The 24461-nt window shown below is 35.0% G+C and overlaps 4 protein-coding genes across 5 annotated transcripts; 3 read left to right on the forward strand and 1 right to left on the reverse strand.

Annotated features, from left to right (window-relative positions):
* The first annotated feature begins 521 nt into the window (after positions 1 to 521).
* LOC113763408 lies at positions 522 to 3495 on the forward strand. Of its 2 annotated transcripts, none has more exons than XM_027307211.1 (7): positions 522 to 605; positions 1265 to 1550; positions 1653 to 1750; positions 1843 to 1923; positions 2221 to 2296; positions 2388 to 2480; positions 3013 to 3495. In XM_027307211.1, exons 2-7 carry the CDS (start codon positions 1304 to 1306, stop codon positions 3162 to 3164), a joined length of 747 nt encoding a protein of 248 aa, XP_027163012.1. In that variant the 5' UTR covers positions 522 to 605; positions 1265 to 1303; the 3' UTR covers positions 3165 to 3495. The 2 variants fall into 2 exon arrangements, with proteins under 2 accessions (XP_027163012.1, XP_027163013.1); XM_027307212.1 differs by having other exon boundaries at positions 585 to 605; positions 1273 to 1550.
* A 2793-nt stretch (positions 3496 to 6288) lies between these two features.
* LOC113759317 (pentatricopeptide repeat-containing protein At2g22410, mitochondrial-like) lies at positions 6289 to 9201 on the forward strand. Its single transcript, XM_027301882.1, has 2 exons — positions 6289 to 8418; positions 8781 to 9201. Exon 1 carries the CDS (start codon positions 6289 to 6291, stop codon positions 7939 to 7941), a length of 1653 nt encoding a protein of 550 aa, XP_027157683.1. The 3' UTR covers positions 7942 to 8418; positions 8781 to 9201.
* A 2480-nt stretch (positions 9202 to 11681) lies between these two features.
* On the forward strand, positions 11682 to 12431 carry LOC113759318. The gene is made up of 2 exons (XM_027301883.1): positions 11682 to 11738; positions 11823 to 12431. Exons 1-2 carry the CDS (start codon positions 11682 to 11684, stop codon positions 12429 to 12431), a joined length of 666 nt encoding a protein of 221 aa, XP_027157684.1.
* A 2399-nt stretch (positions 12432 to 14830) lies between these two features.
* On the reverse strand, positions 14831 to 15773 carry LOC113759319. The gene is made up of 2 exons (XM_027301884.1): positions 15714 to 15773; positions 14831 to 15424 (listed from the first exon to the last, which is right to left on the reverse strand). Exons 1-2 carry the CDS (start codon positions 15771 to 15773, stop codon positions 14831 to 14833), a joined length of 654 nt encoding a protein of 217 aa, XP_027157685.1.
* Positions 15774 to 24461: the final 8688 nt, after the last annotated feature.

Consider the following 24461-nt stretch of genomic DNA (forward strand, 5'->3'; position numbering starts at 1 on the left):
TATCATTTTCTACTCGATAGGAAGCTGTCAAGAAAGTAAGGATATGATAGGCCTTGTCAAACAACTGACCATAAATGGTTCCACATTGATTTACTAATGATTAATTATTTGATGATGAGGATTAGACAATTAAGATTTCTCTTTCCGACAATCTCACAACGGAACAGACACAAGGAGTAGCATGTGTTAAATTAAGTTGACAATAGCCTATGGAGAGTATAAGGAATTAATATGTGCTAAATAACTTCTCCATTAAAATTTGAGGCAATAAACATGAACGTGGAATTTCTTCATTTGGCATGTGATAGTTGAGGGGAATGTTGGCTTGAATCGTATAGAAGAATGTCCCCAATTAACCCAAGATAAAATGGGTTCAATGGTATAAATTAAAGTAAAATTTGACTAGACAAAAAGTGCACGAGGGATGAAATCGTACACAAATTTTAATCAAGGGGGCGAACTGTAAATAACCTTATTGGTTTTGTTTCACGTTCCTCTAGAAGCTTCATCCCCAGTTTTCTGTTCCTATAAAATGCTAAAAGCAATCTGTTTTTGGCTATAGCCACACTCCTGAAGAAGTAGCTTCCTCTGCGCTCTGAATAGAGGTGCCGTCGCTCCTTCTTCTATTTTGCATTCCGAGTCGAGTTGTTTATTATGTTTTTGCATTCTTCTGGCCGTACTTTGTCCTTAACTACTAGTATTTTCTCCATTGGGTTCTCTTTATTAATCTCCAAAGCGGTTATTATTAGTTTTTTTCCCCCTTTGAATTCCAGTGATTAGTTCATGAAAATCAACTGCTTTTGCAGAATTAAATTATGGGTTTTCTTTACCATGAACAGTATCCTGTGAGTGTTAGAAAACTACACCCTTTGATGATATAAAATGTTGTTTTTGGTTGCTAATTTTGGTGGAGTTTCTATCTTGTACGAATACAAAAAGGATTTAAGCTTTCAAAATGTAAAAGAATTTGCAATTTTGAATTTCTTTTGCTTTCCCTGAGTATGACGTGCAGTTCAGGCATTGAGGGATCAAGTGCTCTACTCTAGCTTGTTTGAAAAAAAGTAGATGTCTTTTATTGCACACAAGTGGTTTCCAACAAACAAAAATCTAAGCTTTTGCGTCAATTTATTTTGCAGTTAACAAATTAAGAATTGATTTAAGTTGACAAGCGATACTTGTGTTATATGTTCATTGGTGAGTAATTGTTATTTTGTGTTTAAAGATCAGATTTTTATGAGTTTCTGCTTTGCTCTGTTTTCTTAAGCTTGTCAGGTGACTAGCTTTTGTCCAATTGCCGACAAGAATGTCAAAGCTATTCGGAGGAAAAGATCCATTTAATGACCCCTTTTTCTCTGAGCCATTTGGTGGCTTCTTTGGTGGGAAGAATCCATTTGCTGACCCGTTTTTCGCTAGCCCCTTTGGTTATCCTCCTGCTTCGCGGAAGCCAATTAGTATTGAGGAAATAAATCCTGATGATGATGATGATGGTGCAAACATTTCAAATGCTGGCAAAGAACTGAGCGTTAGGAATCCAAATTATCATGCGAATGGTAAAACATTAAATTAGCATGTCTCAGTTATTCCGCCTGTTTTGTTGTTCAAGTGTTGACTGCATTTCCTTGTTTGTGAAATTGGTGTGCCGTACTTAATAGGTAGTGGAAGTTCTTTTAGTTATCGAAGGGTTGCATATGGTGATCAGGATGGAATGTACTATACTTGCTCTGAAGGCAGGATGAATGGTGGCTATGGGGTCAGTAATACTTGACTGGATATGTCTAATTTTTTTTTTCTTTTTTGATGGTCATTGTCATCCTTCTTATGATGTCTTTGGTGGTGTTGTAGGTGTTTCTTGCAGAAATGAAGGAAGAGGACAAGATAGTTGGTGAATCACTACACACAATTTCAAAGGGAATCCATGATAAGGTATGGTCATTGTAGTCTTATATCTGCTTCTTAGAATGAGATGACGTGAATCCATTAAATCATAATGGGCAATTCCTAATAAGAGTTCAGCAACGGTTCCTGGCTATTTTCAGAGTTCAAGTTTACCATAACAAATTCTTTCTCATTAAATGTGCAAAAATTTCTCTAATACTAGTATCTGAATGTCTAGCAATGTACCTTTATCTTTAGCAATGTGTCTCTTTTAAGTGTATGTTATATGCCAATGAATGGCAGGTGTCTTAAATGTGTCTGCATTATTTAATTCTGCTTGTGCAGGGTCATTCGGTCACAAAAAAGAACAGTTCAGATGGTAGAGCGGATTCATTGCAGACTTTACATAACTTGCATGAAGGTTTGTTTCCTCTCCAAGGGCTTGTTATCTTAAACTTCTTCATTGCCCTCAAATTATTTTGCTGCTTTTAATTTTTTTCCCCTTTCATCAGATGAGCTTAAAGGTTTTGAAGAAAATTGGAAAAATAATGCTGACAAGCATTTACCAGGATGGAGCAGTGGGTTCAATAAGCTTGAGAATTCAGGTAAGTTATTGCTTGTCTACTTGAGTTTGTTCTGTTTGTTGTAGCTTTAACATATCACAATGCAATCATCTTGGTTAAAGCTGGTCATTGTCATATCTTGTGATATCAGATGATCTCATAAACTTTGGTAATTTCTAGATATTCAATTATGCACATGGAAATCTGGAAGTGCTTAATTGTAAATTTCATTTCTTGCTTTCATGATTTTCTCATCCGTTCCATTGTTCATTTGGTTTTTATCTTTGATTACTAAGTTTATGAGATTTCTGTATCATTTCATTCACTCCTCTGTCAATTGAGTTTACTTCTAGAGTGTTTGTCTTAGTTCATACTTTTATGTTGCACTTGATTTTTTTTTTCCCTCAAGCACTTGTATGTTCCAAAGATGTCCATTTATTTGGCCGATGACTGTGACTCATTCCATGCTTTGAGACAATCAAATTTTGGGAGGTTCATTGATCCAAAGATGTTCAGTGTGATTGGTACTGTTCATTGCATGAATAGGCTGAAATTTCCTGTTTAATGAATGCAGGAGCTAACTTGATTGGATGGGATGGATTTCCAACATGGAGCGGCTGGGGTGGTTGGGCTCCTCCATCTATAGAGTACTTTGGAGACGCTGGAGCAGCAGAACCAGATGGAGAAGGGAGGAGGAAAAAGGTTGTGCGAGTGAATGTAGAGTAGGGCGTAATGTTCTGGGAACATTAGTTTAGTACTTTATATTAATCAATGCTTAATGTGTGCTCTGGCTTGAATTTGGCACCTTAATGCTTGTTTTCAGTGTCTTCCACATTGTGAACTTCTGGATGTCGTCAAATAACTAGTACAAACATGGTTTTTGTCTGGTTGGTTGGGATGAATTTAGGCTCGTCCTTTTCGGGGAAAGGGGCAGAATGGTGTAATATCTTGTGAAGAGGTTGTAACTCATGTTAAGCTATTTGTGTAATTTCGTAATAAAGAAATAATTATCATGTATGGGGCTCATGTGAACCATAAATAAATATTACATTGCTAAGGTGCTGTTATTGCCAGTGTTGTTAGATCCGGACCGAAACGACCGGTTCAACCGTGAATCAACTTTCTTTTCGAGTTGGTTGTCAAAAATTAGTGAAAATCATCAAAAAGTACCTAAATCAGTGATCCGATTCGATTGGTTGATTTGGTTTTCAAACTTTTCTTTCTTGTTTCTCCTAAACATAATTTGAGTTACTTAAATTGTAACACTTTCATTTACTAATATGAGTATGGAAATGTCATCCACTTAGTGTAAATATCAAAATTACTCACTTTCCTGAATAATTTCTAAGGTGGTGTTTGGTAAGAGGGTTTCGGAATGGAGAATTAGAATAAATTTCATAATTGCTGTTTGAATTATTATTATCGGAATTGGAATTTTAAAATCATATCTAAAAATTTAGAGTTTCCCAATTCCCTAGTAATCCAAAGGGTTTTGGATAAAATCCAAGTTTGATTCCTATCTAATGTATTGAAAACTAAGGATGACAATTGGGGCACCCGTCTCGCGGGGGCTAATGGGCAGGGGCAATTTTTTTCCTTATCTAGAAATGGTCCCTCTCCGCCACCCATTAAAAAAATTAATAAATAACTACATACATATATGATTATATATACTATATATTATAATTATAATATTTAATTATAAAAATAAATTTTATTATAATATTAGTATAATTATATAATAGATTTATAATTATTATATACACATATGTATACTCAATATAATTATAATTATATAATATATATTATACTAATATATATCTATAAATATATTATAATATTATAAATATATATTTATAATATATATAATATTATATAATAATATATTTATACTATTTATAAATATATATTATATGTGTATATAATAATATATAATAATAATTATTATTATAATTATAGTATATGTGTATTTAATAATATTTTATAATTATATTTAATATCTAATATGTATTTTAATTATATAATATATAGCATAATTATTATTTATATATTATATAATTATAATTATATATATTTATGTTATAATATTAGTATAATTATATTTAATTATATAATATTTAATTTAATTAGTTACAAATTTATAATAATGATATTATTAGTTATATGTATTACATAATGTATATAAGTATATATAATATAATTGATATTATCAATTATATTATTAATTATACATGTTTACTAACAAAAATTGTTAATTAGTTATACTAAATTTACTAATATATTTATACTAATACAATTAATTAGCAGAAATTTCTTATATCCCATTTTGAAAGAGTCAATGAACCAAACATCAATTACAGTAATGATATACATTTTTGTTATTAAACCAAACAGATGTATTGGAATGACTGACTCCATTCTAAATCCAGGATGAATGATTCAAAATCTGAATTTGATTCCAAGGAACACCACCTAAATCAAGATGTTTCATCCCTATTATCTTATCAATCTAGCATTAGTGATTCTAACTTGCATTAAATTATTTTAATTTAGTTTTTCAAGTAATTTTGAAAAATGGACATATTTTAGTCATGAATTTACATTTATATATATAATTATCAAGTGTATATTTGATTACAAGTCTAATATTTTTGTAACATTTTGTATGATTGGCTGAATATAACCAAAAACTTAATTTCAATATTTTTGAAACTTATAAAATATAAAATAATTATGACATCATGCTAATATCAGCGTGTTTTTTAGAATGGTCCGACCGATCTAATCAGTTGACCCTGATCCAGCAGTTTAGCCGAGTGGCTATCCAATCCGAATTTAACAAAATTGGTTATTGTTGTTCTGAGATTGTACAATTAGCAGCGAGTTAAAACTTGTTCAAATGTTGTTACCTTAATTAGAAACGGAGTACCTGCCCCTTTTCTGTTCTTTTTTTTTTTTCTTTGAACAGTTGTTTGTTTATGCTTCTGTGTGTGTACATATCTGATGTTTGAAAATTACTTGTCCAGGCTTAAATCTTCTTATATATGTCAAGTATTTTTGTCCCAATTCCCTATTAGGAAGATAAACAGCAATTCTATGCCGCAAAAGTACTTGGGATAAGTTATAGGTGTTAAAATAGGTGATTCGGGTGGATTTTGGCAGATCATAATTGAATAATGAATATATTACTGCTTTTGGGGAAAAAATAATTAGATAGTGGGTATAATTGAGTTAACTCATTTATAAATAAATGAATCAATTCATTTATATCCATTTGTGAATAATGGGTATGGTATATTTAATTAATTAATTATTTGAAATTTTATTTTTGCTTTTTAAATTTTTCATATGTTGTGAGACAAGAAATAAGGACATTTTATTGTGATTAAATTAGTATGAAATTTAAATTTATCCTCCTAATACTCACGAAAAATAAAACTGAATTTGAATGTGTAATTATTTTTAAATGGATAATCGGGTCGCGTCATTCACTCCTCCTCTGTCCTTAGAATTTGCATCTCGAATGCTCGAATGCATGCATTATTGGCATTGGGTCACGCCTAACCTACCAGCAAAATATGGATGCTTCTTGGCCGCAGAAATGGTATAAAAGTTCGAAGCCGCAATTGATTTTTTATCGAGTTTATGCCCTGGATATTTGGTTGGATACTGGATGTTTGTCTTCAGTAATTATACAACAACAGGGCTCTGTTTACTGGTTTGGAAACAACGTATGGTAGAGTAACACTGGAAGATCATTACGCAGCAGAACTAAGTCTGCGGGGAAAAGCTGTCTATATTATTTCACTTGTAGCTCGGCTTCATCTTCCAGTGTCCTTGAAATCTATAGATGACTCGTGGCAACAGAAAACTGCTGATAACAGGCCTTAAAAATCTACTAGACAAATGCGAAGGCCACGAGAATTTGATCAAGCAAATCCACGCTCACTGGACCACCCTTGGCTTCTTCGCTCAAACTCGGAAACATCAACACTTCGCCTGCAAATTACTTAACGTTTATACAAAACTAAACAAACCCCTCGAAGCCCACAGGGTGTTTGCTCTAATTCCTGACCCAGACATTGTCTCCTGGACTTCTCTATTCAATCTATACCTGAAAACTCAACAACCCACCGAGGCTTTATCTCTTTTCTCTCACTTGTTGGTCTCTACTTCCCTCAGACCTGATGCGCACTCCGTCTTGGCTGCGCTGTCTGCTTGCGCGCGGACGCAAAATTTGGATGCTGGTAAAGCAGTGCATGCCATGGTGTATAGACAATTGTCTGAACCGGAAACAATTGTGAGTAATGCTCTGATTGATATGTATAGTCGGGGTGGAAGAACCCATTTGGCTAGACGTGTGTTTGAGAGTGTGCAATGCAGAGACGTGGCTACTTGGACTAGCTTGCTTAATGGGTTTATTTTTTGTGGTGATATTGAAGCTGGACGTCAGGTTTTTGATGATATGCCGCAGAGGAATGTGGTTTCTTGGACGGCGATGATAGTTGGCTATGTACGTGTGAAAAATTCCATTGAGGCGTTGCAGTTGTTTAGGAGAATGAGGGATGGAGGTAGAGAGAATGCTACTACTATTACTATTGTTGCCGTGCTCTCAGGTTGTGCTGATGTTGGAGCTCTTGATTTTGGGAGGTCTATTCATGGGTATGTTAACAAGATAGCTGGTTTTAGCATGGATGTTGCTGTAAATAATGGATTAATTGATATGTACGCAAAAAATGGAAACCTTGATTCAGCTGAGAATATATTCATTAGGATGGTAGATAGGGATTTGTTTTCGTGGACAAGTATAATTTCAGGGTTGGCAATTCATGGTAGAGGTAAGGATGCACTTGATTTTTTCGATGAGATGGTGGCATCTGGGATGCACCCCAATGAGATTACGTTTCTTTCTGTACTTTCAGCTTGTAACCATGCAGGATTGGTTGGTGAGGGACTGAACTTCTTTGAAAGATTGAAAAATTCTCCTAGATTTGAACCCATGATGGAACATTATGGGTGTATGGTAGATCTTCTTGGTCGAGCAGGATTGCTTGAAGAAGCTGTTGGATTGATTCAGGACATGCCCTTCAAGCCAGATGCTATTATGTGGAGATCATTTCTCAGTTCTTGTTTAGGACATAATAATTCGGCTTTGGCTGAAATGGCAGCGAAAGAGGTACTTGAACTGGAGCCTGATGATGATGGTGTATGTGTGCTCCTTTGGAACTTGTATCGCTCTAAAAAAATGTGGCAAGCTGCTTCAAGGATGGAGAGGATGATGAAGGATCAGAAAATAAAGAAAAAACCTGGGTGTAGTTGGGTTGAAGTAAATGGTGTTGTTCATGAATTTCTTGCTGAAACTTCATTACCTTCTGTAGTTGGTGATGTATACATTGCTCTACAAGGCATTGCTAGACAATCAAAAATGAATAGTGACATTGATAGTTGTGAGTGGAGAAATTTCATGCACAAGAAGGATTGTACAGCGACAGAGTGTATCTAGTAGAACGAATATTGACATTTTTAGATAAAAGTTTTTGAAGCGAAGCATGGAAGTTCCTGATTGGAGACAGTAAAATTAGCATTTTCAGAATTCAAGGGGACCAAAATGTGGGTTTTCTTGGAATTAGCTCAGTACTGTTTTCTCCATAACTTTATTAGCGCCTCGCTGTACTAAATTGGAAAACCTCATCCTTCCACCACTGAAAAGAAGGTTCAGTTATGGAACTTACCGTCTATGTATTTGTTTTATTTTGCTTTTCTTAATGTCTAAACTGTGTCTTGTTAGTCTGGATAATTAATTAGTGCTTCTTTGGTGCCCTTGTGGCATGGGTTCTGTTGGACAGGTAGTTTGATTCCTTGATGGTCTGGATGGTCAATTCACGCTTCTTTGTTGCCCTTGTGGCATGTGTTCTGCTGGAAAGGTACTTCTTCCAGAAGTGAAGGAAGCAGATTATATGGATGGTAGTGACGTTAATTGGTGAGTCACTGCATACAGATATGGTTCGGAAGGGAATTTAGAGTAGGATAGTCTTCACGTTGCCTCATTGTATCTATGTCCCAAGAAAATGTTGAGTAATATTTCCTGGTGACCTCCTGGATTTTTCTCAAGTTCCTTATCTTCAGCATAGTTTGCACGTAAATGCTTCTGAGTCGCACATGTGTGTATTAAAAGCAGAATTTACACGCAGTGTAGCAAACATCATTCAAATGCTTTTCAGGCTGATGACTAAGAACTTGGAATTTCTTTATTGATGTGCTCGTCTAATATATGTTGATTTAGCTTTTTCCTATGCTCATTTCTTGAATGTGACTATGTACCCCTCTGTACCATGGCTTCAGTTGACATTCAAGGTGCTCGACAGACGCATCCTATAATATAGTGGCGAAACGAGAAATTCCAGTTAACGGAAAAACTACTTGGAAGAGGGAAGCAGAAAGAGTACCAAAAGTAAGGAACGACGAATATAGGGAATGATGAAATATAGAAGAAACAACTTGGAGTATTGGAAGTATAACAAAATCGGAGATTGAACAGGAGACAGCAAAACAGAGGAATCAACTCCATTTGTTGTTTGCGGTTTGGGGAGACGAGGTGCCGGGGTCGGTTGGTTTGTTCGGGTAAAACAAAGGAGGCAACGTGAGGGACCTTAAGTTTTCGTGCTGGTTGTTGGAGTTTGGGCGAAGAGGAAGCATCTTTACATCTTCCTCCAGTATTTAGATTGATTAGAATAGCTTCTGCAGAACTGAAAGTGTACTGTACTTATGGGTGCCGCTCTTAAGACATGGCATTGTTTCGAGTATTATTTGATTTATTCCAAAATCATCTTATTTTGAACCATCACCAGATTCTTGATAGTTCACGGGCTTTATTCGTGAAGAAAATAAGCTAGGAAAAAAAAAATACACAAAATGTAGTTTTGAATCGCAGAAGAGTGGACACAAGCAAAATGGACAATGTCCATTTGCACATCTGCACCTTCCTCCCCTTTATTATGATAGCATGACTAAAGGGTTAAAAACAAAAAAATCCCTGTAATATACAGGAAAGTCCCCATGATTTCAAAAAGTATAAAACGACACCTCATGTTTTGAATTAAATTATAAAACTGACAGAATCGGGTAAATTTAATGGAATCCGGTAAGTTTAACAGAAAACGTAACTGAATCCGGTAAATTTAATAGCCCAAACCGTCATTTTCATTAAATTTATCAAATTCTGTTAGTTTACAATTTAGTTCAAAATATGAGATGTCGTTTTGTATGTTTTGAAATTACGAAAAATTTTTCTGTGTATTAGGTATACCACATAACGCTTTTTTTGTTTTTAACCCCATGACTAAAATGTCAAAGATTCTTCAACTTGTAAACAAAAGAGTATTCACGTGGACAACCACATAAACTAAACCAGGATCCAAGCATGTTGGCTTCTGCCGGAATGAACATGAACATTGCATAACTTGTCGAAGGGGAAACGGTGCCGAAAGTTCATTCACTATCTTTCTATTTTGATGGTAGTATAAACGCTATGGTTTGCTGAATTCAGAACAGTACAGCTAATATGTGAATATCTTTTTGGGAGATGCATCGAGGTCAGAATTTTTTGTGTGTAATAAATGTTAAGATTGCTCTTTCCGGAAACTAAATGTTTAGACAGCCAACAGTTTTGTACATGCTTCAGAAGAGTTTAAGACTGCACGAAACCATTAGTGAATTTTTCTAATCCGAAAATAACAAAGCAGCAATCTTCTTCTTCTTTTTCTTTCTCTTTTTTTTTTAAGGAAAGGGAAAAAAAACCCTTTTTTGAATGAAATCTCGAATGCTTGAAAACCAGTCCCCTATATTGGGTAGGATATTTAAAAAAAAAATGTTAAAGGTATTAGTTGAAAAAAGAATAGAATATTTCTCTCACAGGAAATCTCTGCTCTCTCTCTCAGATAGTTAATTATGCGCCTTCTATATGTGTACATATTTGTTTCTTGAAACTAGTTTTCCATGCTTAGATGTTCTTGTACATGTCTCATGGAAAGAACTAAAGAAAGTTTTTTTTTTTTTTCCACTAGCTCCCAAATACGAAGATAAGGTGACAAATAGCAAAGAGGTGCGTACCACAACAATGCTTGGGATAAGCAAGTGTTGCGACCTAGCAAATCATTAATTAAGTGGAACTATAGTATTATACATGTAAATGGAACGTAAAAGAAAACTTGTGAAGTTTTTCTTCTTGGCTCGGACGGCATGATTTTTGTAAATGCCTTCCCAATTCCAAACAAACCTATACCCAAAAAAAAAAAAAAAAGGGTGAAGAGGTAGAATAAATGTTTGATACAAAATCTAAACGTGATTAGAAGATACTATTAAGTTTTGAAGATAGAAACTTGTTAGTGCATAAAAAAAATTAATTTCTAATTAACCGTGACTTTCATCGTTTCGATTCTGAGGGCATTCCAAAATTGTTTTATTCCACAACATAAATGAACGAATCATGACTAGCTAGGGAGCTTGTCTTCTCCCCTTTAATTATGTGTTTCACTTTTCTGGCATTGCATTAACTTGCTGGGACGTTCCTTTCTGATTGTCCCACAGATACTTCAAACTAACTTATTGGTTATTGAATGTTATTACTCAGTAGTGCTAGTTCAGATATATATATGTATATGTGTGTGTGGATGCTGGATGCATCAATTTTTTTGGTAAGCTTTTGTTAATAGACGTATATTTGCTAATTTGCTGATGAACCTTCTTTTTTTTTTTTGTGGCTGATGAACTCCGTAACTAGTCTCCCTGATGAACGCCACAAACACAAACACTAACCTACTCCACTGACTTTTCCAGCCATCAACCACGAAACCACTTGCATGTCCAATTATTCTAAATCCATCTTTACCTATCGTTATCCTAAAATGAAAAAACTTCATACTATATATTTTACTAGGGAATATTAAACAAACAAATAAAATAATTCAACTTAGCCCGGGATCTAATCTTGCATTGAGTTTTTAAATCTCATTAAAAGCAACTGCCAGTTGGCATTCCAGAATCTTTCTAAGTAAAACCTTCCTTAGATGCTTGCTTCCCCATGCAAAAATAATTAATTACTCTTCACTGCTTATTGTAGCAAGTGTAGAGGTTCATCCCTGTCTCCTTCATCTTCCTTCATATATATATATATATATGATCCAAGAAGCACCTCAATTTGTAACAAAACATTACTAAACTAAGTAGAGCTCTAGACAAAGCAATATGGCTTCTTGGTCTGCTGAACATGCAACAAAAGCTTATCTCCAAACCCTTAAGATGGTAAGCCATTTGAAGCTTTGAATTTGTGATGACTTGTAACTTCATTGTCTTTGTATGCTTACTAGTTGCTCCTTAACATTTCAGGGCAAAAGGGGGAAGGAGCCTAATGTTTCAGAGTACATAGCAGCCCTTGCTGCAGGCAACAATTCACAACTCATGGTTATGGTTTGTGCAGGCAGTGCCGGATCCACAGCACTAGCTTTAGGTGCTGCAGCACGCGAAACCGGCGGCTGCGCAGTTTGTATTTTACCAGGGCTCGAGGAGTTACATGCTTCAAGAAAAGCTCTAGGATGTTATGCTGAATTTATTGAGCTTGTTGTAGGGGATGATGCACGGTCTTTGTTGCTAAATGAATATCAAGATGCCGATTTTGTGCTAGTTGATTGCAAAATGGATGAGCACGAATCAATTTTACTAGCAGCACAAAAGTGTTTGCATCAGAAGAAAGCATGTCTTGTAGGTTACAACGCCATTCATTGTGAACCATGGATAGATAGTTTGAAAGCTCATCTGCTACCTATTGGAGGTGGTTTATTGGTGACTAGATTACCATCATCTTCATCATCACCGGCTGAAAAGTTTCGTGGGGCTGGAAAGAAAGGCAATTGGGTGGTGAAAGTTGACAAAATCACTGGTGAGGAACACGTTTACAGAACCACCTTCCACCACTATCATGACCAAATTGCGGCTTAGATAGCTTCTTTACAGGTCATCTTCAACGTCGACTGTAAATAGTCCCTGGTGATCAAGCATGAGAGAATGACTCGGGAAATATATTAGAGGATCTCAGAGTCATGTAAAACTACCAACTCCTTTGATTTGATTTCAATCCACGCTTTGATGACGTTTAATTAATTGCCTACATCAACTTTTCATTATGATATTAAGACTAATAAGTTTATATCATGTCTGGAATCTTGATGTATCTTTCTTGATAACGTGAAGTTAATCAATAACTATCAGCCATCAGGACTAATGAAGAGTGTTTTACACGTTGATGTTGCTGTACTAAGGCCAACGTATACAAGAGGCTTTTTTTAATGGTCTAACTAGGAAAAATTGGTGCCTTATTTCCAACGTCAAAACTTAAACCTCAGCAATCTCTTTCTTGCTGTTAGTTAAATTAATTTACTGCACGGTTCCATCTAGTTGCCAAGCTTGAGAATGACTTGATTTTGGCTCATCAGATTAAATGAAAGAGATAAATCCAGAAACCTCAATGTACTGCGTACTTTTCAAAATCAGCCTTACGTAACACATCAAAGATTAATACTATAACAAGTTGAAAATGCAGCAGAAAAGAAGGAAACGTTATCTTGAGAAATTTTCTATGTCAAGTTGCAAATAGTGTAGAGGAGGTAGTTTCTAATGATGCTATTGAGAGAATTACAAAATAAATAAATAAATCTTGATATTTGGAAATACTCGTTCAAGATGCCAAAGTCTAAAGACATTTTATTTTTAGATGTTCTAAAGTTTGATCATCAATTCACCTATTTTAGATGCTATGAAATGTGGTCATGTGGCCTAGCAACTTCGTTATTGCTAATGAGCATCAATTTTTTTTCCTTTTTCTATATTGTCATTTCGAGTCCCTTTTTTTTTTTAACTTAGATTTGTGATTTAGATTTCTTAGGGGTCTAAATATATACAAGTATCAAGATTTAGATATTTATTTTTCTTCATGGCTTTGTTACCAAGACCTAGACGGTTTTTTGGGGCCTGCCTTAAGACAAATTTTCAAGATTGCCTTTTTTTCTTTCTTTCTCTTTTTCTTTTTGCATTTTGAATACAAATTTTAATTAAATTGTTGTATTAATTTTGCATCAGCAACAAAAGGGTCATTCAGGAATTAAACTGTTTAGCATTTTATTTGATTTTTATGTAGAGGAGCTGACTTTGCTACGTTGAAACTCACAACAGGGAAGTCAGATGTAATATTTAAAACCTTGGGTGCGCTAGTGAAATGATCATAAACCTCAGGGGTAGTTTTTGCAGCTATGCCTACATAAATTGTAGTATCATTTCAGTTTCTAAAATCTTCTCCAATTAAAATTGTGAATTTTGGGAATGAAGTGCAAAACAAAATAAAAAAAAAGAAAAAAACCAATATATATAACTACTAGGATCCAATTTACAGTAAACAAAAATAAAATCTACAGTTTCTGCCATCGAGAATGCAGAGGAAAAGTGGTCTAAATCCACGAAAATGCACACGATGTCCATTTTATTCCCCATTAAAGTTGTTTAAGTCAAGAAGTCCTCCATCCATGATGGTTCAAAATACTGTACAGCACAGTATTCTTGCTGTAGATAATTGTGTTGCATTAATACTTAACCTTGTATAACACACACATAAAAGTGTTCTAGACGTTCTTAGACCATCATATTTTGCCTTCGACTAGAACAGTACACTTATCCTAACTGAAGTTACGAGACTTCAGTTCCTTGCCTAGAAGTAGAGCTGTTAATCGAAATCGGGTAGTTCGCGAGCCAAGTTCGACCCTACTCGACTCGGCTCGTTTACTGAGAAAAACGAGCCGAGCTCGAGTTGTATATATACTCGTCTATTAAACGAGCAGAGCTATGCTCGACTCGCCAACAGCTCGATAAGCTCAAACAGTAGGGGCATTATTGTAATTGCATTGTGTATCTGATAGTTTTACCCTCTTTTCTTTTTTCGATAAGGGCTCGATTCAGCTCGTTAAGCTTGGCTCGATTTTGAACTCGAGTTCTAGTTTTCAATCGAGTTTGACGAGTCGATCTTGAATAACTTTTGAAGTTCGAATTATCATGTGCTCGAACTCGACTCGACTCGATTAACAACTCTACCTAGAAGCAATGAACTTCAAGGAATAAAAGCAATATATATGGATTAATTCGTTTCTTTGCATCAAAGCAAAAACTTGATGATATTGCTACTATATATATCGCCAAAGCATAGGGTTTATTACTATCAGAAGTTGTTTCAAGCACCATCATAGTCTCCGCCATGTTCTCAAGTGCCTGATTACCTTCGTTCCGGTAAGGAAGTTTACATGGATAATTAAGCCAACTAAATACGACTACTAAGATGATTAAAATCGCCTGTTTTATCTGCGGAAAACATGCTCCTCTCCGGACTGCTGATCCATGTGCGTGATCCAACCTTTGGTGACTTTCCCTGAGCATCGTTTTTCACCTGCAACATATGCGATATCAATTCCACTCCCAATTGGCAGATTTCTTGAATTCACGACGCTGACTGCACTATCAAGAACTTTATTCCATCTGAACCAAGAAAAGGTCTTTCTACTAGCATTTTTACATACTAAAACTGCACCAAGATGGCTAAACTTGGCAAAACTAAAGACCCTGGTAAAATCCTTGCAATGGCCATCAACAACCAGAAAATCAATACCAGTTAGTCTTCCCATCAACTCCTCGGCCTCTCCTACCATGACTTCCGGTAATGCTATGCCTGCAGGCCTGTTTTGCATGGCACAAGTATATTCTTGTCTTGACTTTTCATCAGCTACAATGCATACGTGCCTTCCACCGGAGTGACGAGCGGCGATTGCAAGACCGATGCTATTTTTTGGGGCAGCGCCACCATTAGTCCACGCTTCGACGATTAGCTTCGCGTTCCATCCACCGGCCATTGCAGATATCAACTCTGGAGCACTGGATTCCATGGAAAGGCCACACTGCAATATTACAAATTAATTATATGTCTATAAAAAAAAACAACATAAATGTTTAATCGTAGTCAAGAATCACAATTCAAGAAACGACTACATGTAGCTAAATTTATTCCTTCTTCCTCCAAATACCGCCTTATCAAATTGACTACTCACCACTGATTCAAAATTACAGCCTGAGCTAATTGAGTTTCGGAAGCTGATCTAACGTTTTAGAAACTGAGGAAAAATGTAATACATAAAAATGAATGGAGTTGACGCTACATTCCATGTCAATACTGTATATATAGCTTACGAATTTCACAGTGTCAATATAAGCTTTTGCTGCTATTTCAGGACACCAAATCAGCTTCATCTTTTCTGTCTAGCTTCTTCTTCTTCAATTTTCAGTTAAAATTTGAGAGTTAGGTGAGAAGGGAAAAAGAAAAAGAAAAAGAAAAAAAGCCAGGGTGGGTTGTACAGGGCAGTTTGTACTTTATATAAAGGTTTGATCAGCTTAACAAAACAAGTTGACGACTTTAGCTAGATGAGTATGACAAATGCTGTGGTCCATTCAAAGATTATCCTGTTTGGCAAGTGAGTTTTTTGAGTGTTTGTCTACAACTTTACTGTAACTTACTGTAGAAGTTTTTTTTTAAAAATTTTAAGTGTGTAAATTTTTGAACATTTTGAAGTGTATAGTTTAAAAACTTTAAAAAGTTTTTTGAGATTACTGTAGCTAAAGTTTTTAAAAAACTTGTAGAAGATAAACTTAGCAAAAAACTCATATGCCAAACAGGGCCACGTAATAACCGTTGACATTTTTGCATTGGTAATTTTATATATTAACGGGTGCAATAGGCAATAGCCAAAATTGGCGCGTCGAAAGATGAGCCAAGTACATGACAAAGTCACAAAAGAAGCAGGATGGATATCTTTATTCCGGTCCAAGTCCAAGTTGGGGACGAGAAATCTAAACCGTTCATAATGAAGCAAGGTAGATATTGATATCTCCACATTGTCCCATCAACTTTTTTATATTGCAAAAATTTGTCGTATATGAAAAAAAAAATTTGTATTAATTGATTCGCACCTCAATTGCATTACGAAATTCATTATAAACTTCTTAATTAAATCTTGGCCATGATCTTTTGGGAACCATTTTATCTGCGAAAGATCTTCTATCTCAATTTCTATCCCACTTCATGTCTCACTTTTCATTATATTGTCATTTGTGCTTCACAAAACACTTGATTTCATTATTTTTTTTCCTTAACTTCTGATAACAAATATCAGGGCAAGAAACAATTTACGCCAAACTAAAAAAAATCTAAGAGAAATACGGAAGTTTCATGAATTTTCTATTATTAATTTTTTCTATTATATATATATATATCATTGTCTTAACCTGTTGTATTTTGTTTTTCACGGCGAGATTCATTATTAGAAGTTAAAGGGGAAAAAAAGGATAAGTGTTTTGTGAATCACAAACGACTATACAATAAAAGGTGAGACAGAAAGTGAAAACAGAAAAATCTTTGCACATTTTATCTCTATACCACTTGTATTAAAATCAAACTATACTCCAATTTGGATTACCAGAGAGATGTGAGAAAATAAAGAAATAATAAAGCTATGTAATGTATTAAAAGCTGAAGTCTAAGTCCACTTATCACTTTTCCTACCACCTTGTTTTTCTTGTGCCCCAACAATTATACAACTGCTTGATGCCCTGATGTGTATATTTGAACAACCCTGATATAATTGCGTTGGGGCACCTTGGTCTTAAATTCAAATAAAGGACCCTAGTTGCTGTACGGCTCCAACAGGGAAGACGAATTTCTTCTGTGTCTTAGATTTTTAAAATCTTCAAGTATTTAATGTGAATTTAGAGATGAGTATGTGGGTTAACTTCAAAGGCATGGACTACATGGATCCAAGCAAAAGTATGCAGGAAACATGACATTTTAATTTTGTCTTCACCAGTTGGGTTGGGTCAAGAAGTCAGCATGACTTTTTAGGTTCTTGTTTAGTTTTCTGATCAATTTTTCCCTCAAGTTGCAATTGTACAGCAAGAATCTTGATTAAGACGTAGATGTCAAGAACTCCCTTCTGTCGTAAATTTAGATCCCAATTTCCTGGAAACATGATCAGTTGGTAATTAAAACGCAAAATTCATCCAGGCATAAAACAGGAGCAATATGACAACAGTAGAGCTTTTCTGCAAAAATTGAATCACGGTAAAAAAAAAAAAAAAAAAAAAAAAAGCTCTAAGAAAAATATGGACCAAATCAATGCCCCAGGATTAGTCAGTCACTTCATGGACTTGAGAAAAACTACAAATTTGTGCCCAAATTGATTACCTTTTTCTTTTGGATGATTTGCTGGTTAATTGTTGGGTTAGATTCAAGTTGATGAAGCATCAAGCACCCACTGAATTGAGATTAGGGTAATTGGAATTTTATATAATAAGTTGTCAACGTATAACATGGCTGCTTAGACATAACCTCTTGAGCTTATCTTATCAACCCAACAATAAACAAAATTGAAACCTCTCCTGTTGGAACTTGACCGCTTATTTTATATGGTTCTCTTTCAAGAATCATTTCTTTAATACCCAAAAAACTTTGAAGAGCTCAATCAACTAGTAACAGCCTTTGACAATCACATCCAAACCTGACCTGGTATTTGCATTAAATAATTGCCACTATGCTTTTAATTTCTGATGACTTTTTTTTCTCCAACTAAAAGAATAAAGTAAAATCCCGGTCTCTGCTCAAGCTTCAAAGTTCGAAGTTGTTAGCCGCTTAACCAGGTTGTTAAGGAACCATGCCTTAATGAAAATTTCAGCCTCGATTTAATTAACTAAGGCTCAATTTGATAACGAAAATCATTAGTCGCACGTTGTCAACTTGAAAGGTGAAAAGCTAGTGATGCAGTGATGGATTTCAACGCTCGTTTCCATCAAAATGCAAAAGCCAAATGGACATAAAATTGAATCCGTGCAGACCCTCTACGTGGGATTCAGTTGTCAAGATTATGCGAAACCCAAATGGACATAAATTCAAAGCTGTGCATTGATGTTAATTGTGGAAAGTGGGTGTTTTTTGGGGATCAATTGTCATTCCTTTACCGTCGAATGCTTGTTTACTGTATCAGTTCCAATGAGCAAAATCAAATGATATACAGGAATCTCAAAGAAACACAAGCGCCTGGCAACCACGCCAACAACGTCCTTGATCTGGACCGGACATCAACGCTTGAAAAGACGAGGTTATTCATTTTTAACGTTAGATGTGTTTTGGCACTACGATAGTGTTGAGATTTGTTAGTCCAAGACGGGCGGATCCTGTGCTTATGAAGGTGGCCAGGGAGGGCACTGCCATTCAAACTGCTCAGGACAACATCCTGGCCTTGAACTCCAACTTCTTCCCTATTTTACGACGTGGATTGAGAACCATTCATGTTGCAGATCAGTGTGCAATTGATAACGAAGCTTCTCAGTTTGATGGTTGATGGAGAACTCATGAGCTTCTATTGCAATGATCATCATGGGCCAAAGGCAATAATATTTTGTCAGATTTAGCTCTGGTACCCTGATGGTAATTGATGGAGGATATCTCGTTGAGTCGTCTGATTGTAAACGATATCAGTCCTCCATAGGTCACGGAAGTATATATAGACATAAATGCTAAGAGGTTCCATATGGTGATGTCCTCGTGGCAGTGTGCTCTAGGTAACTACTTCCACGGTCCATTTTTTAATGTCATGTTTCCTTTTTTTTTTTTGGGTGTTCTGAAATAACCAGTCAATTCTAAAGCTAACATACAATATTAGTTGATTTCCAATTTTGCCGAATTTACCATGTCAATAGTTTAAATTCAAAAATTACATCTCTAAATTCATCCAATGGAACACAATGATTTACATATCTTTATATTAAAAAAAACTACTATAAATGTAGAAAAGATGGAGTATTAAGGAGTATAAACTACGTACACAAGCTTTATTATTATATATATGAAACAATTTCATGGTAAGCTTGTATAGAAACCTCTAAATTACTTAGAAAATGCACGTACATGCACATGCATTAGTGATTATCAATCTAAAATTTCTCTCATGTTTTGAACTTGTATAAGAAAAACAATTCTTACTAATCACTCAAGGAAAAGTAGTAACATGCTAATTTAACTTGATGATCTTGTATTATGTGTTCATCCTTCCAAGTTTTATTTCGATAAGTTACAGTTTAATACATTAAAGAAGACTCTAAATTTTTTGTCGAAGAGCAAAAAAGGAAAAAAAAAAATGAAGCATTTGAGAGTCGAATTAGGTATATCACAGCCACCCGTTGCTATCAACTAAACTAGGTCTTCCCTTAGGTTGGCAATTCTATTCAATGGCTACCCGTTGAAATGGTTGCACCCCACCAGAGGTATCCCGCAAGGAGACCCCATCTCACCGTACCTTTTCATCCTATGCACGAAATTCTTATCTCTAAGCATAGAACAAGCTTCCTATCCCACATCGAAAGACCGTAGGGTCTTTACTCTGAGTTTAAGGTCCACAGAGACCCTGTTCTATCACCAATTGGTTGAACAGTGGTTCTTTGTGAGTCCCCCTTAAATTGTTTTAGGGCCGATTTTTTTATTAACTCTTGCGTTTGTTTAAATTAGTTGGGTGTGTGTGTTATTTACCGATTTCAGAAAAAACAAACCATTCACATGGTGAGGATGTGCGCGAGGGAAGGGAGTTAGGGCTTCCTATCCCACATCAAAAGATCGTGGGATCTTTACTGTAGGTTTAAGGTCCACAGGGACCCTGTTCTGTCATCAATTGGCTGAACAGTGGTTCTTTGTAGGTCCCCTTAAATTGCTTTAGGGTCGATTTTTCGACTAACTGTTTGTTTAAATTAATTGGGTGTGTGTGTTATTTACCGATTTCGGAAAAAAGCATAGAACAAGCTCTAGAGACCAGAAAATGGGAAGCTCTCAAAATAGGAAGAAATGGTCCCCTTTTATCCCACTGCACTTTTGCAGACGATATGGTGCTCTTTTCCAACTGCTCAGAAGCTTCTATTAGAGGAGTGAAGGATGTCCTTGGCAATTTCAGCTTAAGATCTAGATTATTTATTAATCTGAACAAGTCCAGGATTTTTTTTTCTCCAAAAATGTGAGCCCACACTTCAAGGCCCAAATAACTTCCTTCTTGAGGATTGATGAGACTGAAGAACTTGGAAGATGCTTAGGAATTCCCATTGCTCATTCTAGAATCTCCAGCCAATCATTTAGCTTCATTTTGGACAAGATTCGGTCTAAACTTAGCTGGTTGGAAAGCTAGTCTCCTTTCTTTTGCTAGAAGGAAAGCAGTCATCCAACAAGTTACCTTGGGCATCTCCTCCTTCTATGCCCAATTGCCCATAGCACCCTGCTACCAACTGCAACTTGTGAAGCCATAGATAAAATCCAGTGTGACTTCTTATGAGGCTCCACCCCTGAAAAAAGAAAATTGCACTTAGTCAGCTGGGGAGCTGTTACTATGCCAACGTGTCAGGGGGGACTTGGTCTACGAAAACCTCTTACGTCAACAAGGTAGCAATGGCAGGTCTTTGCTGGCGATTAAGGCACACCCAACAGCAACCTTGGAGCCATATTCTATGTCATAGGTATACTAAAGAGCCCCAATCCTTGCAACAAAAGAAATTAGTGCTATCATCAAGACAGGGTTCCATCAATCAAAAAATTCTTTACCTTAGGAAGAAAGTTTATAATAAAGGGTTGGGATAATATTAGATACCTCTCTTGAAAATTTTCCTAATATCACCTAACACCCCTAAAGTTATACAAATATCACTTACTGTGACAGGCCCATCTTCCCCTAGGACATACCCCAAGGGTTAGTGGATTACCTATCCAACTCTCGTCAGGATTCACTACCTAAAATGAACAACACAACTTCAGAACAACACAACTTCAAAACATCACAACCCAATGTTATATATAATAGAGTCACTAGCGATTCAAACTAAGAGCACAAGTCAAAGTATTCAATCTTACATGAGTACATATGAGGTTTACTAATACAGAAGAGTTTAAACAAAACGCCTAAGGTCTAGTACTAGTTCAAACTCTTCCCAAAATCACCAACCCAAATCTTCACACTTGAAAGTTCAATAAGATACCATAGGGTCATGCAGTCAGAAATAAAATGAAAAAATAAAATCACATAGATCGGTCATTAAGTTATCAAACAGAAGTACCAATTTAAAGAGACAAACGAACACCACAACCAACATAGAGTGATTCAGGTAAAAGGATATAGTTTGATCTCGGGAGCTAAATTCCCAATCGCAATAGTTTGATCCAAACCCGTTGACACTCCGTCAACATTTAGAGAAGCAGAAACATTGTCTGTGGATCACCGCTTTACACCAATTCCTGTCCACCATTCATTCTCTTTATCGGGCCCAAACACCAAACAGTGAAGGTAATATTCGAGTATACCAAATTTCGGAATAAAACCAGAACTCAGTGAATCAATAACAATTTTCCCACGGCCTATCAATTTATTTCGACCAAACCCTTGCCAGTTCAATTCGATTAACTAACCAATGAGATTTGGACTCAAATTCACAGTGTAGTCATTGGATAGTATGTTCCTAATGACATTCAAATCAAACACAAGGAATAGATTCCAAATAAACAGTAGAACAATCACCAATCAAGTGGGGTCGAGTGTGATAAGGTACACACCCCGTCCAGCCAAGAGTAAATCAAAGTCACGATCAAACAATCATAACTTTCAATCACATAGTAGTTCACCTAAGAAACAAGTCATGTAGGTGGTACACTCACCAGTTCAAAGCAGAACAATGTTAGACGTTTGTTTCCCGGTTATTCTTGTTTACCGACAAACCCTAAGAGCAACCAAGATAAAAAATATTATGATCTAACCATCCAAAACTTAGGTGAATCAAGGAAAAATTCAAATACATATTGGGGCAATGATTCAAATATAATTTTCAAGTGAAAAGATAGCATTTAAACCCAAAAAACGTGAGCAACCAAAGGAAAAAATTATGTATTTATAACTCATGAAACTCAGCAAAACATACATAAAATATACACACGACTTTTGAAAGAAAAACGACCAAAGTCGAGTTTAAAGTCGGACAAGTACAACTAGAAAACACACTTGAAACAACCATTACTTTCCTCCTTGTATCATATATGATTTTTGACAAAAATTCAGCTTATGCGTCACAACCAAGGTGGATTCAAGCAACCATAAGTAACATAAGTCCAAACAGACCAAAAATCACACCTCCACCCTCACTCTTATTCACTTACATCACAAGAAAGGAAAAAAAAAACAAAACTAGCAGCATCTCCCCTAATTTCTTTAAGTTTCTTCTGCAAATTCAAAGTTTAATTTCATGGCAAATCAACTTTAATCAAAACCACAAGTTATAACATATAAGGGGTACTTGTTCTAGACCACAAAATTAACTAAATTGGACATATACCTAACTCACATATAACCATATCAAAACTGAAAAATTGAACCTTAAATTGAAATTTACAAACAAAAGTTGAAAATTCATATATTGAAACCAAAAGTACATACAAAAATTGAAAATTTCTCATAGCAAAACTGAAATTAGCATTTCCAAACTAGAATTTCTCGATCAATGCTGGAAATTTCGAACTACTTCACAAAATTATGAAATTTTTCATGAAACCTACCATAATCAAGTTATAAATCCATTCAAGTGTAAAATAAAAGAAAAAATGTAGTTTCTTGACATGAATACCTTCAAACCCTAAGGAGAAATGCAAACAGAGTTTTCTTTTCCCCAAATCACTCTACACAAGCTTTCCCTCCTTCCTTGATACAACTTCCTACGGATTGGATTAGAGTATTAGGATGAATTTCTAAAGGAATCAAGTGAGAAATCAAGTTGAAAATTGGAGTTTTTTTTCTCTCTTTTCTCTCCTTAGAGGTTCAGCCAAGAGCAAGGTAAGAATGAGAGGTTTTTGCTTCAATTTTTTAAGATAAAGTCAAAGACTAATCTTGGTCAAGAGAGGTTTAGATCGTTGACAAGTGGCGACTTAGGGTTTCAAGCTTATCTCTTTGTCTTTTCTTTGTCTCTAATCACTAATCTATATTGTTTTCCTCTAATTCACTTTTAACACTTCTAATCACATAATCTCTTTTGTAAAATACCCATTTTTGTCCACCAAATTTATTACACACCTCACTAGTAGGTCTCATTTCCATAATGCACTACGAACTTAACATGTACTAATTTATAGAAGAAAAACGATAAAAATATTGACTCACTTATAAAAGTATCTGAGAAATTAAGGCAAATAAAGTAAAGTAAAAGAAAACGTATTTAAAGAAATAAGATAAAATATAAAATAATTTTCGAATCCTCACAAGTCCTCATACTTACCTCCCATAGTAATTGCAAAAAAACTATATTAACTCTCACTTGAAATATAATTCACATATCAAATAAACGGAGCTAAAAATTAAAAAAAGGAAACAAAAGTCATTTTTTTCTCTTTTCCTTTTCTCCAATATTCTCTCTTACTTATTTTTTGGATGACTACGCAATTTTCTATTTGTAAATTATAATAAATTGAAATTGGTTATCTTTTACTATTTATACTTGTGATAGAGTGGGGTATGATTTATTTGCTTATTTTGAATTATTTTTTATAATGATCAGTACAATTCAAAAGTTTGGGCACAAGTTGAGAAGAAGTTGGAAAAAAAAAGATAAAGTTCATAAGAAATCGATTTTGAGCATATAAAGTTAAAATTAGTCAACTATATTTCTTTGCAAATATTTTTTAAATATATATTTTTATGGACTATAGTATTATAATGTGGTAGTACTACTAGAAATTATTTTTTAAATGGTAATTTTCTTGAAGTAAATAAAGTGATCTAGGAACATTTTTATTTAGCAAGTAGAAGGGTAATTTAAGATGTTTAAAATTTTTGTACACAAATAACAAAAGTATGAGAGATAAGTGATATTTTTAAAATT

Source organism: Coffea eugenioides, chromosome 2 (assembly GCF_003713205.1).
Source record: "Coffea eugenioides isolate CCC68of chromosome 2, Ceug_1.0, whole genome shotgun sequence".
Classification (NCBI taxonomy): Eukaryota; Viridiplantae; Streptophyta; class Magnoliopsida; order Gentianales; family Rubiaceae; genus Coffea; species Coffea eugenioides.